The sequence below is a fragment of the Saimiri boliviensis genome, chromosome 15 (assembly GCF_048565385.1).
Source record: "Saimiri boliviensis isolate mSaiBol1 chromosome 15, mSaiBol1.pri, whole genome shotgun sequence".
Classification (NCBI taxonomy): Eukaryota; Metazoa; Chordata; class Mammalia; order Primates; family Cebidae; genus Saimiri; species Saimiri boliviensis.
In genome coordinates this window covers 61,620,667-61,640,076 of record NC_133463.1, presented here as the reverse complement: position 1 = coordinate 61,640,076, position 19,410 = coordinate 61,620,667, and the positions used below count along the sequence as shown (strand labels likewise).

Below are 19,410 nucleotides of genomic sequence, written 5' to 3'. Positions count from 1 at the left end.
ACTCTGACACAATGATTCTAAGCATAGACAGATAAATTTTGTATTTCAGTTCTAAAAAGTACACTCTTGAATGTCACTCATTTGTACAAATTTACACCTACATATAAAATGAATACATAGCATAATTCTGTTTAATTAACTTGATTTTAAAACTCTGAGATGATAGTTTGATTTTATTACTAATTTGTCTTTCACATATTAGAATAACTTGTCACTGACAGCATATTACTACCATGTACATAATTGTATCTTACAATAAGTTTCTATTACATTGAATATAATTTGTCATGCACTCAAAGTAGAATTATTTTAAAATATTGAAATATTGCCTAGCTCTGTGGCTCATGCCTATAATCCCAGCACTTTGGGAGGCCGAGATGGGTGGATAGCCTGAGGTCAGAAGCTTGAGGCTAGCCTGGCAAACATCATGAATCCCTGTCTCCTCTAAAAATACAAAAATTTAGCTGGGCATGGTGGTGGGCTATAATTCCAGCAACTCAGGAGGCTGAGGCAGGAGAATTGCTTGAACCCTGGAGGCAGAGGTTGCAATGAGCCAAGATTGCACCATTGCACTCCAGCATGGGCAACAAGAGGGAAACTTCATCTCAAAAAAAAAAAAAAAAAAAAAAAAAATTGAAATGTAAGATATACCCAGTCATCTTGAAGAATTTTTATACTGGAGCTTATGGTTCCTGTTATTTGAACAATGTAAATGTCTTTTTATTAAAGTTTTGCCCAAATAGGCATTTACAAGTCAGCACATTAAATTTGTAATGCATGGTAACATAAAAGGAAGCTATTCAAATTAAACAATTAGATTGACCATATTATAGACCAATCCTTATTCATGTTGACTATTTATGACAAAGTTGGATATAAATATAATGAAAATACCACTTTTAGCCCCCAAGAACAGCTTGACATATGAAATATGTATTTTAACCTTTAGAAAATGACAGGTTATGACATATATATCCTAAGTACAATTTGTTTCTTACTATTTACCCCCAAAGCCTCATTTTTCTCAGATGAATACATTAAAGTTTCAAAAGGTAAATGGAATCTGCCATGCTGAATAGCCTCAAAAGTACACATATATGAAAAAGCTATTTGACATTATCTGTTGGCATTTCAAACTTCAGGAGGTGAAAAACATTTTTTATTTTATTGGCAATTTCTATCACCATATGTAAGCACTTGACAGAATGGAAACCCTGTAATAGACTGGGAAAGAGGATTATGGAATGTGGGGGATTATTTTAGACATCAACCAAAATGAAATGTATGATCTAACATGATAGAGGTTTCTGGATATAACTTCAAAGTGACATGTAAACAACATGCTCTAAAATATTGCTACCAAAGCTGTGAAATGTAGGTCCCTCAAATGACAGGAAATGCAGTTTCCAAAATTCAATTAGATATTTGTTGGGCTTTTGAACCTCCAGGACGTTAAGAAAATACATTTCATTTCAGAAGACATTTTAAGTGACAATATAAATTGGAAGAATGCTCAGAGTTAGTTATGTCTCCCGAAAGTTATGACAGTAGGTTATTTTCAAAAGAGGATAGAGAACAATGCGATGTTCATATGAATTAAAATTTACATAGTTGACCACTGATCTATTTTTAAGTACTAGTCGCTGTATAGGTGTTTATAACTATTGGTAATAACTTCTGGTTCATTAATTAAACAACATTTTTTTTTTCTTTTGAAAAGCTTTCTACTGTAGTACACCAGAATCCCCACCTCATGGATACATTATCAGTCAGACAGGCGGGCAGCTTAACAGTGTGGTCCGTTGGGCCTGTGATCGAGGATTCCGACTTGTTGGAAAAAGCAGTGCTGTGTGCAGAAAGTCTTCCTATGGGTATCATGCATGGGATGCACCGGTCCCTGCCTGTCAAGGTGAGGTTTATTATGTCCAAATGAATAAAAACATTAATATGAGATTAGCACCATTTAATTTTTTTATTTGGATCACTAACATTTCTGAGAATAGAAATATTTGGAAGCATATTACAAACTCCTTTCATGAAAATAAGGCATAACATTGATAAATTTTAGGGGAAAGATACATACTGTTTTATAATTCTTCATTATTGTTAGACAACTTACATGTGTTGACTTTTTCCCCTTGTATGCATACTTCATTCATACATTCTCCATTCCAGTTACTTTGTTGTCAGAGAATTACTGAAACAGAGTGGGAGACTGTCTTAGTGTGATGTCTACAGAGAGGTAATAGAGAATAAGAATGGGCAAGTACACTGAAGACTGAATTTCACTCTGAGCGTGCAAATATGCTATCATAGCAACAAATTTAAGACAAGAATGTAACCCACCGCCTGGTTACTTTTTTCTTTGGTGGTACAGATAACACAACTAAAATAGCAATAAATAAAATAAAAATGTTTTTTAGTTTTTATTTTAGCAAAATGAAAAATATGTATTTAATTTTTCTTTGTATTTCGTCAAAAATTGAGGCACTGCGCATTATATCTTGCTGCAACAGAATGACAAGCTTGTTAATAAAAAAATAGCATGTTTTAGAGCTTTTGATTAAGACTTGTTTTTATGGGAGGCTGAAGCAGGAGAATGACTTGAATCCGAAAGGCAGAGGTTGCAGTGAGCTGAGATCATAACATTGCACTCCAGCCTGGGTAACAAGAGTAAAACTCCATCTCAGAATCAAATAAAATTAAAAAGGAAAAAAAACACCTTATTTTTAAATAGTAGTTGAGTCTCTTACCTAAGTGTAGTCATAATCATAAAGACAAGTTCAACAACAGCTAAACAGAAAAACTAATATCATTGGACATTGAAAATTTTAAAATATTTAATTCATTACATTATTTTATCAATATGTAAATTAATTTCATATTTTATTTAACTCTAGTTAGCATGTAAAGATGCATATAGCAACTTTGAACCCTCACATGAAAAAATGCAGAATATTCTTGGTGATAAATAAGAAGTCTTACTTATTATCTGTTTTTTGGTGGGCACTTAAAAAATTTAAAATCAGCCAGTAGCAGGTTAAAATTAGCTAAGGAATAGATTTTAATAGGCATTTGAAATGGGTTCTTTAACCTATTAGACTGCAATTTATAATGCCCCAAAAGATAGCTATCAAAGGCATATGTAAAGAAGTGCAAAATGAAAAAAAATATTTTTTCTTGTTGTATGGATGTAAGGAAAAATTAATCACTTGTTAGGATTCTGGAAAGCATCATTAAAAAAAAAAACCTTAAGGAGTTATCAACATTGAAAGTATTTACTTCATGTAGAATAGATACACTTTAATAACGCATTAAAACAGCTACTTTCCTCTGACCAATGAAAAGCAGGAGTATTGCAGTTTCTTAGTAGTAACTAATTTCCCCGAACTAGTGTGGGAAAGAATCTTTAAACTCATAATCTCATAACAGAACTAAAAAATAAGCTTATATAATATATATTTTAAATAACCATTAAAATGCTCTGAATTTTAACATTTTTTTGAAATTTAAACTTTTGTATTTTAGTTACATAATGATTGCTGTGGAGATTGCTTTCATTTATAGTAATATACACATATACACATACACATTCCTATATGGTACATATATAATCCTTAAGAAACATTTTGTGAGAATAATTGACTATCCTGTAAAATAAATATACCCCATACTTGCCGAAAATTTGAAATTGCTTTGGTAGAATTAGCGCTGTAATTTCACTGAATATACTCCATGTAATTTACACATGGAGTCATTTTTTCATTGTCTTAAATTTAAAATTGTTTTACTATCCAAATAGGAAAGTTGAAATGTAGTTTAAAAATGAGATATTTGGTGAGGTAAAGTGATAAAATATATGTAAATCGTGCAGTCATTTCCAAAAATTGATTTTTTCTTATTGTTAAAACAAAGATTAAGAAAAAATGTTTATAGGATATGACCTCTATTTGGACATAACTAATTGAAATGAAATGTTTATATGTCATTGGGAAGAGCTATTTGCATAATGCATCTTTTATTCCAAATTTGTTTTGCATTTTTTAGTCATTTTTCTTTTTCTTGCCTCTTGAGTCTTCTTATACATCCCTACATACATTTACTTGAGCTATAAAGTTACATAATGTGAACATAAAGGTAGAAAATTAGTCAGCTATATCCATCTGAGTTTGGTTCGGTGTTTTACTTATTTTTGTTCTCAGCAAATAACCATTTATTATTGCCCCCTCAAAAATTGAACCATCCCCATGCATACAATTAAGTATTATACAGTGTTATGTGGCAACTCACTTCATATTCCCTGCCTCACTTTTAAGTTGTGATTTCCTAAAGTTGTATAGAGAAGCCTCTTTGACAATCACTCAGTTATGATAACTTTTCTTCTGAACCGAATTTGTCTTTCTTTTCTTCTTCTTCTTCTTTTTTTAAATAGCTGGGAAATTAAATTGTAAACTATCCATCGGCACAGGCATTGTCCTATTATTTTGGTACATTGTCTCTTTTTAGTTCTAAAATAAAAACCACGTTTTACTAAATGTATATGTGGAATCTATACTATTTAACTGTATCTCTTTTTACGTTGACATAGATTAAATCTGTACCACCCCAACAATCCATAGTTAATTTTTAAAAATCAGTAAATACATGATCTTTGGCAGGGAGATGGCTTGTAACAACTTGAAACTCCCAAAAGTTCTAAGTGAAAATATAAACATTGCTTTAACAGACATTAGAGAACCATTTACTTTTCAACACTGTATTAGAGTTTCTGTAATTAGAAAGCAGGGATAATAACATAATTATATGAGATTGCATGTGTAATTTAAGTCAGCATTACAGCTTTTCTGTTCATAATTTGTAGGTTACAAAATTACAAAAGATCAACTATTCAGCAGTAGGGATTCTGCCCTTCAGTTTTGACAATTTTATATAGATTTTACTGAGGTTTTTCATTTTATATTTAATTCACATGGGTTAATGAAAATTAAGCAGTGAAGTAGTAGATTTTATAAGAGAAGTGGAATCAATTTTTGGTTGAATTAGAAGATGGGTGAATAGAACATAAAATTTATAATATTTAAACTAAATATCTTTATGTCTTTTATATCTTCTGTTATGAGAGAAAATATAAATCTGTAATCCTTTGTATGAAACCTGAGAGTCAAGATATCTTCATAATACAGAAGCCTTCTCATTTTTATAACAGTAATACAGTACATACATCAGATATCACTCCAGTTGGTTCTGTGGTGACACTCATATTCAAGTACATTAGTCTTTCTGTGGAGATACATATAAATATCTACTCTGCGTGTGACATATACACATACAAATAGGGCCAGGTGCAGTGGTTCATGCCTGTAATCCCAACACTTTGGAAGGTAGAGGCCGGTGGACTGCTTGAGCCTAGGAGTTTGAGACTAGCCTGGTCTCGACATTACGAAAACCTGTATCTACAAAAAAAATATAAATCTTACCCAGACCTGGTGCTGTGTGCATGTGGTCCCAGCTACTCAGGAGGTTGAAGGTAGGAGGACTGCTTGAGCCCAGGAGGTGGAGGCTGCAGTGAGCAAAGACCCTGCCACTGCGCTCCAGCTTAGGCAAAAGAGTAGGACTGTGTCTCAAACAAATAAACAATCAGCCAGGGTATGGTGGCACACACCTGTAGTCCCAGCTACTAGGGTGCTGAGGTGGGAGAATCACTCGAGCCTAGGAGGTGGAGATTGCAGTGAGCCCAGATCGTGCCACTGCACTCCAGCCAGGTGACAGGTTGAGACCCCTGTCTCAAAAAAAAAAAAAAAAAAGAAAAAAGAGAAAAAAAAATCTTACTTTGAGATATTGCTACCAAATATATTCTTTGAAAGCTTATTTTATTTTTTTCTTTTGTAAATGCCAATTGTGTGGGTATAGGGCACAAATGGTAAACAATCAATTGTAGGGGATTTTTCTGTAGCTTTTTAAAGTTATAAAGTATAAAATATCTTATATACAACAAACTATGCAAGTGCAAAAATTTACATCATCACATCATAATAAAACTAATTTTCACCTAAATCAAATGTATTGTTGATAAAAATCAAGACATCTAAGACGCATCAGTGAAATTCAGGAAGATCCTAACTAGGTTTTAAGACAGTAAGTCCTGGCCTTATATTTTTAAAACATATCCAATATAGTACATGATACTTTACGGATGGTGTCCCAGCTCATACATTTTGGCTGTTCCTAAGACAAAGAAATAGCCAGCTTTCAGGTAAAATAAGTCTAATTATTTTATTCCTGGACAAAATCATGATGCATATTTGTTGCCACTCCCTTTAAAATATTTAATATTTATCTGTCAAATTGAATGAATCAAACTTGCTATGTGGTAGTCCAGTCATGGGCTTGCATTAGAGATACTCTTTACCAAAGTTACTTTGTCATATAATCCGTACAAATGCTGATAACCATGCATATGATAACAGGAAACTAGGAAACCAAGAAATAAAGCATTAACAATGTACATTCATCAATTTATAAATACATTAAATAAGAATTTGGAAGAAATGATTCAAAATTTATGTTCAGAAAGTATTTTTGTGAAATATTCTGAGATTGTTTCACAGGAATTGAAAAAATTCCCCATTAGTTTTGCATGTTTTACAGTTCAACAGACTCACCTAATAAATTAAACATTTTTCTGTTTATATGATTTTGCATGTATGTATTTATTCTAGCAATTTCCTGTGGGATTCCTAAAGCTCCAACAAATGGAGGAATACTAACAACAGACTACTTGGTAGGAACGAGAGTTACCTATTTTTGTAATGATGGGTATCGATTGTCATCCAAGGAACTTACCACAGCTGTATGCCAATCAGATGGAACATGGAGCAATCATAACAAGACCCCTCGCTGTGTTGGTATGTGGATCAAGGGAATTTCATCACTTGTTTTTCTCTTGGTATATTTTATGTATTGTAGAATTATAAAAACCAATCCCTAAACTGAAATGTGATGTCTAAGTCAGAAATAAAAGTTATTTAAGCTGTCTTGTACCATGAAGTACTAGAAGACAGTACAAGAACTCCTTAATCATTTTTAGAAACCTCAGAATATTTATGTCAAAAAGTCACTTTTATTTTATATAAGGAAGTTTTATGTTGTAAAAATATTCCTTTAGTCAACATGTTTTCCGTACATGTTTCCTTGGGAAAATTTTTAAAGATTGTGTTAATAAAATTATATTTTGTCGTGCTCCACTCTGATTCTTATGAGGATAAGTATTGTTGCAGAAATTATCCATAACTTTAACTTTCATTGATATTCTTTTGGTTACTTAGACTTAGAAGAGTTTTTATTGCTGTTGCTTCACTAGGTAAATAAGTTTACATAATGATAAGGCATTAATTCTGGTAAAGATTTGGTAGCAAAAGAAAAAAATAGAAAATATTGGTTTAAATAAAGTCTTGAATTTTCTCTATATTTCAATTATTTCTTCCTGTTTAGTACTAACATTTCCACTTAGCTGTGATTTCATTTAAAATTAAGATTGTTAAATTGTTTGCAATCTCAGCATACGTATCTAATAAGGCTTCTACTTACCTTGAAGAAGTTTTGAATTAGCTAAAGTTAATATCACGACTCTTGCATAAAAAGGTCATTCTCATAAAAAAATTCCTCAAAATATAGTATTTTTTTAAACTTATAAGGAAATAAGGGAGTAGAGGTAAGCCAACAATTGGGATTCTAAGTAGGAAGAATAATAAATGCAAGACTGAATTGTGAAACTCTTGAATGTGTTCAAGAACTGCCATGGAAAATACTAACATGCAAAAGAAATAAAGAACAAATGCTAAAGGTCCTTGTATAGTAAATGCATTAGTAAGTGAATCAAGGCAGTGGAGATGTACAGGATGGAATGACATAAGATACAGTGACTTGTTAGCACTTGTACCCTTTGGTTTTTGTATAGTCGTTACATGTCCAAGCATCAATTCCTTTACCTTGGAACATGGAAGATGGCGAATTGTGAATGGCTCCCATTATGAGTACAAAACCAAGGTAGTTTTCAGCTGTGACCCTGGTTATCATGGCCTAGGTCCTGCCTCCATTGAATGTCTTCCTAATGGTACATGGAGTTGGAGAAATGAAAGACCATATTGCCAAAGTAAGTATACACTCTACTCAACTTATTTCATAGTATGTTTGGTTATTGAATTGTTTGAATCAGTTCCTTTTCTAAACACGCTATACCAATAATTACATGATATTACTAATATGGCCATTTAGCCTAATTACATTTTTAAACTTTCTAACTAGGTTTGTATGTATTAGGAAATGTTTTTTCTAGCAAATAGAAAAGCATGGGCTTTGGATTCAGATATCTAGTGCTTGATTGATAGATCTATTACTGAATTTAACAATGAAATAATGTTTATGTACTACTTGCCAGACACTGCTTTTAGTCCTTTACATGTTTTATACTCATTTTGAAACAAAAACAAAAACAAAACCTTAGCTCCAGATTTAATTGTTGTGTTAAAGTCACAGAACCTATAAATGGTAGAGAAATGATATTTGACCATGTAGTCTGACAAAAATCCTTGAGTTTTATCATGTTATGTCATATTTATTCTCTCTGATCTCACAATTCTAAAACTAGAAAATTATAACACCTGTCATGTAGAGTTATTGCAAAGACTTAATGGTATGACACAATTGAAATACCAGCTATAACCAGATCTTCAGTAAATGTTATTGAACCGAATCGAGCAGTTAAGGCATTTTATTTCCATACACTTGTATAATATAAATGGCCAGTGTCTAATATACATGAGCTAAGAGAACAAAGCATAATCAAGTGAAATACCTTGAACTTCCTTTCCTATAGTTATCTATTGCCTATTTTGTTCCAGGAAATGTGCAAGGCAAAAATTCAGTCTTTTAATCAGCATTCAACACAACTCTATGGCATATATTGTATAGAGACCCATGATTTATACACAAACTAATAAAGAAATCAAAAATCTGCATAGGATTATTATGATTAAGGAGTTTAACATAGCAGACAAGTATCTTATTTGTAATAAGTACACAAGTATCTGATATTATTTTATTTATGAATATTTACTGTTTTGAAATGTATTTTTTTGAACCTTTATACCAGCATAGAATTTTTTGGTTTCCCTGTGTTCCAAAATAATCATATTAATGAATTAAAGTATTAAAAATATATTTCTAAATTATATCTGATATTTTAAAATATACCATCATCTGTATTTCTAGTTTTTTCTTTTTTTTGAGAAAGAGTCCCCAGGATGGAGTGGAGTGGAGTGATCTCAGCTCACTGCAACCTCTGCCTCCTGGTTTCAAACAATCTCTTGCCTCAGTCTCTCGATATTTTTTTTTTTTCTGTATTTTTAGTAGAGACAGGGTTTTACCATGTTGGCCAAGCTGGTCTTGAATTCCTGACCTTATTTATCTGCCCTCTTCATCCTCCCAAAGTGCTGGGATTTCAGGCAGGAGCCACTGCACACAGCTTGTATTTCTAAATTTTTGTACTACTCCTCCAAGTTTTCTCCCAGGATCTTTCTCTCACTGCAGCCCCCTTGTTCTTCCAGTGTAATTTGTTTTCAACTAGGACATGGATAGGAACATTTCAAAGAGCTAGGTAATTATTTCTAGAACAGAAACACTCATTTAATCAGGCTTTCAACAAATGTTTGTCTAGTTCTATTGTGTTAGATTCTTTATTATATAGAATAGTTTAAATGGCAAATAAGATTGGGTTATGGCCTACCGGTAAGAATGAGGAAAAGGCAAGGCATTTAGGAATTGCAATTTGCTGAGAAAAAGAAAAGAATGGTATTTTTTCCAGTCCTCCATTTATTCATCGTTTAAATGGAAATAATATAAATATTAGAATTAATAATGATACTAGTGTATCAATCATATTAATAGCTACCTCAAAATAAATTTGATGTGCAACTCTTGAAAGTTTGCTAATGGTCTATTTCTCTACCTGACAGCTATCTTCAACTTACGACTGAAAGCCTAGAGAGTTGTTTTGAGCATTATATAAATGAAAACACTAATAATAGCACCTAATACATAATAAACACTCAGTGAACATAATCATATTGTTTTTATGCTAGATGGCAGTTCATTTGTGGTCTTCAAATTTGAAGAAGTCATAAGAAAAGGGTTCTATATGACCTAGTAATCCAGTTAAATTAATTTTCTTCAATTTTTTAAAACTTTAAAAAAACAGGCAAATTATCATTATATCTAATGGATCTCATGAAAATAAAATACTTTACATGTAAAACTCAAACTATAGAGTTCTTGCCAAAAGTTATATTGTAATTATTATTTCAGTGTTAATTTAGATATGAAGAAACTTTGGCTCAGGTAAATCACAAGGCTTGCTGAAAGTTACTTGATAAGTAAAAGATTTTAGATTAATGGATTATTCTCTCTTTAAACTTGTGATTTTTTTCATCCACTAAAACCATATTGACTAAGCAAAAAAAATAAAAAAAAAACCAAAAAACAAACAAACAAACAAAAAAAAACAAACTTCATATCTCTGTCGCTTAGAAGGTTCTATGGGAACTTAAAGACAATAAATTTTACATATGTCATCTCTTTTGTCTATACCTTCACACCCATTCAAACATTATAGAAAATTATAACACCTGTCATGTAGAGTTATTGCAGAGATTTAATGGTATAACACAATTGAAATACGAGCTATAACCAGATCTTCAGTAAATGTTATTGAACCAAATCAAGCAGTTAAGGCATTTTATTTCCATACACTTGTATAATATAAATGACCAGTGAACATGTTTTACAAATGTCAATTTGTAATTGTATCTGTTGTAAATATATCAAATCATAGGAAACTCAAAATGGTAAAAGCATTGTTTTGTTACAAGTGCAGCTTGACTATATTATTAAGGGTTTTTATTTATTTATCATTTTAAAGTTATTTCCTGTGGAGAACTACCTACACCTCCAAATGGAAATAAGATTGGAACTCAAACTTCATATGGCTCAACAGCGATCTTTACCTGCGACTTGGGATTCATGCTTGTGGGCTCTGCTGTACGGGAATGCCTTTCCTCAGGTCTTTGGAGTGGATCTGAAACCAGATGCCTAGGTACAGATTTTTTATTTATTTTTACCAAACTTCCCCCTGCCTCTCACCCTTGAAAGGAGGTATCCCTTTTCTTCTAATATGAGATAGTAATTTATATTCATTCAGAAAGGAAGTTAAAAACCAGAAAATACTTATCTTTAAAAATGGCTCATGATAGAAAAGCTACTAAATGAAATAATCAACTAGCATTCCTAATGAAATCTAAGAAGAGACACATTTTCTTCCAAGCATGGTGAAAATATAAAGTGAAAATATATATATATATAAACTACTTGCTGAAAATTGTATATCTGCTTACTTAGCTGGATTAATCGCTGTAGCTATTCATTCTAAAGCATAGTCAACTATTCTTTCACCTGTTTGCTTAAGGTAATGACTAAAGAAGATAAACAATGTTTATGTTTAAACACCTTTTTCCCTATTTATTTCATAAGATTTCAACATGCATAAAACTAATTTCTATTAAAATTTTAAAAATATATTTTTTGAACCTGATTTTGGGCAATTAGGCTGTTTTCCCCTTAGAGTTCTCTGAATTTATTATAAAAAATGTTTATTATAAAAAATGTTTACTTAAAAAAACAACTAGTTTATTCTTCTTGCCCCTTCTCTTTTATGATGAAAATAATATTTTTGATTAATCTCTTTTTTCAAAGATTTCAAAATTTACTTAATAAGAAAATAGTCTGATTTATGCTTTATTTTCTCTAAAATGATTTCAAGATGTGACAGCAAGTATTGAATTAGATAATAATGCATATTTTTCTAATGATTATTCACTTATCTGGTGGAAGCAAGGCATGATCTTTTTGCTTACTAATTTAAAAATTGCTGATTATCATGAATAGAGTACTGCACAATTTGCACATTGTTTTTCTATTTAAAATGTTACTGTTTAATAATATGACACATGGCAGAAAAGTCTATACTTATATATTGTCTTGCTAATAAGCTTGAAAATATTCATAGAAATATAATTATATTTGAAATATCAAAGATTATAGTTAGAAATTTTTGTTAAAAAGTCTTTTTTTCCCCTTCTTAGACACATCTGTTAATAGTTATACTTGAAAGCCCAGCAACAACTTCTTTAGAAGAGCACACATATTTGAATATACACAGGGAAGTTCTGAGCCCCTGGGGTCATTAATGGACCAGACTCTGGGTATGGGATGGGGTTCCTCTCAGACTAGGGTCTTTCCTCTTCCTCTTTAGGTCTCACTTAAAGCAGAGCAGTGAGGATAGGTGTCATGGTGTCTCCCTCTGGACAAGACTGGGCAGATGGATGAGGCCACTTATTTGCTGAAATGACTATTGAATAAAATAAAAAATAGTTAATGAATTAAATGATTATGTATTAATATGTGATTATATAATCAAATAAAAAATCAAAAATCTTAATAGTTTGTAAACTGATTTTAGTTGTACTAATTTCAATAACAGATTACTTAGTTTAGTTATGCATTGTTAAGTAAAGTGTTTACATATGAATTTTGAAATTTAAATATAGTTATATATGAATAAATATATATTTGCATATATTTACAAATAGGTATACAAATATATGTAAATATATACAAATATATATATTTATTTATAACTATATAAATTTGTATATATTTAATTTGTATATATTTACAAAATTTGTATATACAAATATATATATTTGTATAATAAATATATATACTTATATATTTATATATAACTATATAAAATTTTTTTATTGCATTTTAGGTTTTGGGGTATTTTAAATTAATATATAAATTTAATGATACAATATAACTAAATTTTAAAAGTATTTTAAATTTACATATAAATTTGACAATATGATATTTTATGGCTATATGCTGTCATGAACTATTATTGTACTTTATGTATTATTTAATATCGTGTATAATATGTGGTTTTATTCACCTACTTTGAATCTTGATTCTGTTCTTTGGAAAGACAGGGCATAACAGGAATATTTGTTAGAAAATATTGCCTCTTAGTCTAGGAGACAAGATCATCAAAGGTAGAGAATAGTGTTGACATACAATGAAATGGGAAAGGATGTTGGTAGAAGGAAAGTACAGTTGCCAAACAAGCAAATTCTAGAATATTACACTGGGACTTGACCTTAGGGATTCATTCCTCTCAACTAGTTCGTATAACCCCAGACACTTTCAGCATAGAATGGCTATGAGAATGTGCTTATCATTGTTTTTCTAAGTATAGGGCATTTATTCCTGATTCCCTACTATTTTATTATAATTTTTTTCAATTAAAGGAATTGACAGTGAACACCCGTATGTCTACCACCTAATTCTACAATTAGCATTTTTTCATATTTGCATATTTCATATCTATCCATATTTCCAGGCCTTTATCAATCCATTCATTTGGATGTATTTTGAAATAAGTTGTAAACATCAGCATACTTTGTTGTTAAATATTTAAGCATGCATACCATTAGCTAGAGTTCAATATTTGTTTAAAGTGGTTTTTTTTCGACGCTGGAAAAATTCATGTGTAGTGAAGAACATATATCATAAATGCAGTTAGATTAGTTTTGACAAATGTATACATCTGTGCCACTAAACCATTAGAAAGACATATAATATTGCCATTATCTCAGAAAGTTTTCTTATGCCCCTTCATGGTCACTGTGCAACTCCTCCTCCACAACCTGAGGCAATAACTATTTTGATATTTTCACCATATATTAGTTTCCCTTGTTTTCAAAATTTATTAAATGTAATTGCGAATTGCACACTCTTTTATATAAGGCTTCTTTTGTTCTCTTTTATCTATGCTGTTGTGCATAGCTGTAATTTCTGTAATTTGTTCCTTTTATTGATCAATACGATTCCATTGTACACACTTCAGCCTTTTTCTTTTTGATGGATACATGGGTTCTGTCCAGTTTTAAGCTATTATGAATAAAGCTGCTATGGATGTTTATTTAAGTCTTTTTGTGGACATATGCATTCATTTCACTTGAATACTCAGGAATAGAATAGATGTGGGAGAGATCTAGATGTCTCCCAGTCTCTCCAGCATGTGGTATAGCCAACATTTTTGTTCTGTCCATTCTGTTGGATGCATAAAGGTATCCTATGATATTTTAATTTTTTTTAATCTTAATGAACACTGATGTTAAGCATAGTTTTATAGGCTTATTGGCTATTTGTAAATTTTTCTTTGTGAAGTGGTAAAGTATCTTATATTAATTGACTTTTGATTATGATTATAGGTATTCTTTACATATTCTTGTTACAAGGCCTTCATCATTATGTGCTTTATAAGTATTTTTTCTTCTTCTGTGACTTTCCTACTCATTTTTTTAATGGCATCTTTGACAGCCACAAATTTTCAACTTTGTTAAGCCTATTATTTTTTGTTTGTTTGTTTTACTTTCTCTTTCTACTGGCAGCTTTATAATTTTAGCTTTAACTTTTGTATCTTCAATGGATTTTTAATTTGTATGTGTGATGTAGTATCATTGAGGGGTTTTTGCTTTCACTTTGTATCTTGCACTATTTGTTGAAAAGATTTCATAATAATTATTGAAATCATATATGTAAATCCTTTAAATTTGTTCATATTTTTCTGAATCATTTTTGATACCATGAGACTTTGCAGTTTCATATAAATCTTAAATTAGGTTGTTAAACTCTACAAAGAAATCCTGGTGGGATTGAATCCATACATCAGTTTGTGGAGAATTGACATCTAAAAACATTGAGTCTTCTGATCCATGAATGTAATATATTTTGGGGGGGGGTCTTCATTTATTTTTATTTTTTTTGCAATAGCAACATTTTGTATTTTTAGCATAGAATGTTCTATTGCTAAATTTATTTCCCAGAATGTTTCACTATTATAAGTAAAAAGTAAAATTGTGCTTTTTAAATTTTTTTTTTTAGATAGGGTCTTCCTCTGTTGCTCAGGTTGGTCTTGAAATTGTGGCCTCAAATGATCCTCCTGTTTCAGCCTCCCAAAGTGCTGGAATTATAGGCATCAGCCACTGTGCCCAACTAATGTTGTTTATCTAAATTACATTCTCCAATTGTTTGCTCTAGTATATAAAATACAATTATTTAAAATATTTATCTAGTAGTCTATAACCTTTCTAAATTCACTGACTAGTTTTAAGATATTTTAAAAATATAACTTTCTGCATATATATTTCCTGAGTATATATAGAATAGTTTTACTATTTTGTTTCCCAACATTGTGCTGTTTTTCTTTTCTTATTAATGTGTTACACTGATAGGACCAACAGAACAATGTTAAATAAATATGGTAAGAGTAGACTTTGTGTTCCCTCCATCAAGAGGAAAGCATTACATTTTTACTGGGAAATATAAATATCAGCTGGAGATTCTTTTTTAATGACGTCTTTATTGAGTTCCCTTATATTTCTAATTTTTTTTGCCAGTTTTTAATCTTGAATAGGCACCGCATTTGCTGTATACTTTTTCTGCATCTATTGAAATAATTACAAAGATTTTTTTCTCTTTTATTATGTCAAAATTACAGTAGTTAATTTTTCATGTTTAGCCAAATTTCATTTCTGAATAAATCCCAGATAATCACGATGTATTATCTTTTATATGTCACTAGATAGAGTTTCTAAAATTTTGTTAAGGAGGTTTGTATATCTGTTTATGAAGTACTTTGGTCCTTTATAATTGTTTAAGGACTTTGGGTTTTTTTTTTTTTTTTTTTTTTTTTTTAATTCTCTTTTCAGTCTTTACTACTGAGGGTAGGGTTACTTCATAAAATCAGTTCAAAGGTGATTTTTTTCTTTTCTATTTTCTAAAATAATATGCATAAGAATTATTTTTTCCCTTAAAAGCTTGAATTTCCCAGCAGAAAAAAAAATTGTGCCTGAGTGTTTTATATGGGAAAGTTTTGATTTAAGAATTCAAATATTTTAATAGATAAAAACTATTAATATTTTTCTATTTTTTCTTTTGTTAGTTTTGGAGTAAGTTATAATTTTCACAAAATTGTTTTTCTTCTGAAGTATTAAAATGTATTGATACATAGCTGTTTTTAGCCTTCCTTATTCTTTTAATTTTGGGATGCTTTATAGTGATATAACTTCATTAATTCCTGTTATTGACAATTTTATTCTCTCCTTTTTGGTATTAATAGGGTTAGCTAAGAGTTTAATAATTTTGTTGCTATTTTTAGAGAAATAATGTTTACTTTAATGTTCTCTATTATTTGTAATTATCTTAAATATTTCCTTCTGTCTACTTTGGCTTTATTTTTTTTTTTTTTTTTTTTTTTTTTTTGAGATGCTCTTGTTACCCAGGCTGGAGTGCAATGGCGCGATCTCGGCTCACCACAACCTCCGCCTCCTGGGTTCAGGCAATTCTCCTGCCTCAGCTTCCCCAGTAGCTGGGATTACAGTCATGCATCACCATGCCCAACTAATTTTTTGTATTTTTATTAGAGACGGGGTTTCACCATGTTGACCAGGATGGTCTCGATCTATTGACCTCGTGATTCACCCGCCTCAGCCTCTCAAAGTGCTGGGATTACAGACGTGAGCCACCGCGCCCGGCCCGTTTCTTTTTCTTAACATGGAGTTTTAGGTCACTGATTATATATCTCTATTTCTTCTACTAAAAGCACTGAAACTATTATAAATTTCTTCAATAAGTATTGCTTTATATGTACCTCCAAATTTTGATATATTTTCATTTTCACATACTGAGATATTTTATAATTTCTTCTAGACCCAAGTGTTAGTAGACATGTGTCTTCTTTTAATTTCCATAGATTTGTTGTTTGGGTAAATATTTCATAGTTACCTTTATGTCATACAGTTATAACTGAATTATTTGTAGCTTGCTTTTAAGTCAACTTTAAGAGTTTTCTAATGTTGCACATGTATCTAAATGTACCAATAAAACAAATCACAATATTAAAAACATTACTTTATAACCCATTTCAGCGGGTCATTGTGGAATTCCAGAACTGATTGTGAATGGTCAAGTCATTGGAGAAAATTATGGATATAGAGACACAGTTGTATATCAATGTAATCCTGGTTTTCGATTGATTGGTTCTTCAGTGAGGATATGTCAACAGGATCACAATTGGTCTGGTCAGCTACCATCCTGTGTGCGTAAGTAAGCATGGCAAAAGCAATTAAAGACCTCTGGCCTTTGGAATTATAATAGTTTTTGTTAGGCAAGATGAATATATATATATATTATGTTGTTACATGTCATATATACCACAATCCAATTTTGATACTGCTATGTAAAATTCTTTAAAGTGGAATTTGTTCAAGAGAATTTCAGTTATATTTTCTCATAAACACAAGAAATTAAATCGAGCTCTTCTCATATTTAATATAAATATATAATACTGATAAATGAATATTCTTATATGGAAGATATATTCTCAACACATTTGTAATTATAAGGATTTAAATTTCTAGAGGCCACTGTGTAGCAGTATCAAAGTTTGTTACAATGTGATACTACAGAACTTTTCATACTGAAAAATATTTTGGATAAATATTTAATAATTATGATGCTATTGTTATGACATCAAAATTATATACTGATGAAGCACAGTAGGGAAAATATTATTATTAGACATGACATGAAGAACCTTTGCTCTCATTTCAGGTCCTCTGATGATTATGTGAGCTAATGCAAAGTTTAATCTCCCTTGGTCCTAATTCCCTTAAATATAGAGTGAATAGTTGAAGGCGTTTAATTACGGCATCTTTTAACCTCAAAATGCATTACATTTTTAAATATAGTAAGAGTACAGATACATAATGTATCTATATTTTGCCTGAAAAGTTTAAAAACTATTTATGAGGATGCAAAGGCATATGGATGATGTAAAGAACTCTGGGGAACTGGGAGAAAATGTGGGAGGGGAGTGATGGATAAGAGATTACACATTGGTTTCAGTGTACGCTGCTCTGCTGATGCATACACCAAAATCTCAGAAATCACCACTAAAGAACTTAGCCATGCAACTAAACACCACCCATTCCCCCAAAACTAGCAAAATAATAAAAAAAAAAAAAAAAAAAATAGAAGTTTATTTTAGAAAACTATTTCCACTGTTTTAAAATTTATGCAAAACTCTATGACTATATGTAATTTTAGAATTACTGTAAAAGGATCTCACCAGTTCAGCATATATCCAAGTGATCTTTTAGGTTAATTAGATATGAATTCACACATGAAGAATGAAGTATATTTTAAAATAATATCTTTTACTTGTAATTTCTTAAATATACCCACTGTGCTTTGTGATTGATCTCTTCCTATATGTGTATTCCATATTTGTCCATTGTGCACTTATTATGATGCTATATTATAAAAATAATAATAGAATTGAAATAATGATAACTCTAGTATATTTTCTTACTTCTCTGAATCCCCAGTAGTATTTAATGTTTCAGATCACAATCTATCCTACTTTGGATCTTAAAATCAACTCTATTTTCCTCCTAATAATTTCCATCTTCAGATACTGACATTTATATTAAAATTATTAGTAGTAAATAAGTATTGCAAATATGTTGTAATTATAACAGGACCATAGTATAAAGATTTTGGAGGTTTAGATAAACAATACATGGGACTTTTAGTATGAGTTCACTGGAAATATTTCGCTTAATCTGTGATCAACTGCATCTATATTTATAAATTCAGTCATTACACCGTTTTGATCCAATCCACAGAAATGTATAGAAATTCTAGTTTTGTGATATTGATGATAAGGTAATAGATCACCTAGTTTTACGGTTATGATAATAGGATAATAAAACATCTAGCTAACAATGAAAATCAGGTTCTTAAGACACACCCATATACCCCCCCTCACAAATTGATTGATGATTTAAAGACAGCAATATCCTGCTTGTGTCTGCCCTAGATATGCTCTTTTTCTTGAATATGTATGCTATATTCAAGCATAGCCAATTAATGCCACTGTTTTTCTTGTTGAATAATTGAGTCTATAAATGAGAATTGGCCCTTGGGGTAAAATTGGTTTCTTTATTGATAATCTTAAACAAGAATAAGATGCAGTTAAATTTCCAAATGAGTAGGTTGGCATTCACAATACAGCTGAAAAATAATTGCTCTTGGGTCATTTCGTAAGTACTAAAAGTGACTGTGGTCTTTCCTTGTGCCTAATTATGAAGCACTATTACTGAAGTTGCTCTTATTAATAGAGTGAGATAATGTAATATAATAGTTCATAGAAATAGACAGTGTTTGGGGAAA

General features: G+C 30.8%; 1 protein-coding gene across 8 annotated transcripts in view; it reads left to right on the top strand.

Annotated features, from left to right (window-relative positions):
- CSMD3 (CUB and Sushi multiple domains 3) overlaps positions 1 to 19,410 on the top strand; it is a 1,243,168-nt gene that overhangs the window by 1,148,555 nt on the left and 75,203 nt on the right. For all 8 annotated transcript variants that reach the window (XM_039464529.2, XM_074387065.1, XM_074387064.1 and 5 more), the window contains 5 exons: positions 1,721 to 1,909; positions 6,720 to 6,905; positions 7,958 to 8,152; positions 10,976 to 11,149; positions 17,103 to 17,276. In XM_039464529.2, the coding sequence (XP_039320463.1) occupies positions 1,721 to 1,909; positions 6,720 to 6,905; positions 7,958 to 8,152; positions 10,976 to 11,149; positions 17,103 to 17,276 (918 nt within the window). The remainder of the gene's footprint in view (positions 1 to 1,720; positions 1,910 to 6,719; positions 6,906 to 7,957; positions 8,153 to 10,975; positions 11,150 to 17,102; positions 17,277 to 19,410) is intronic.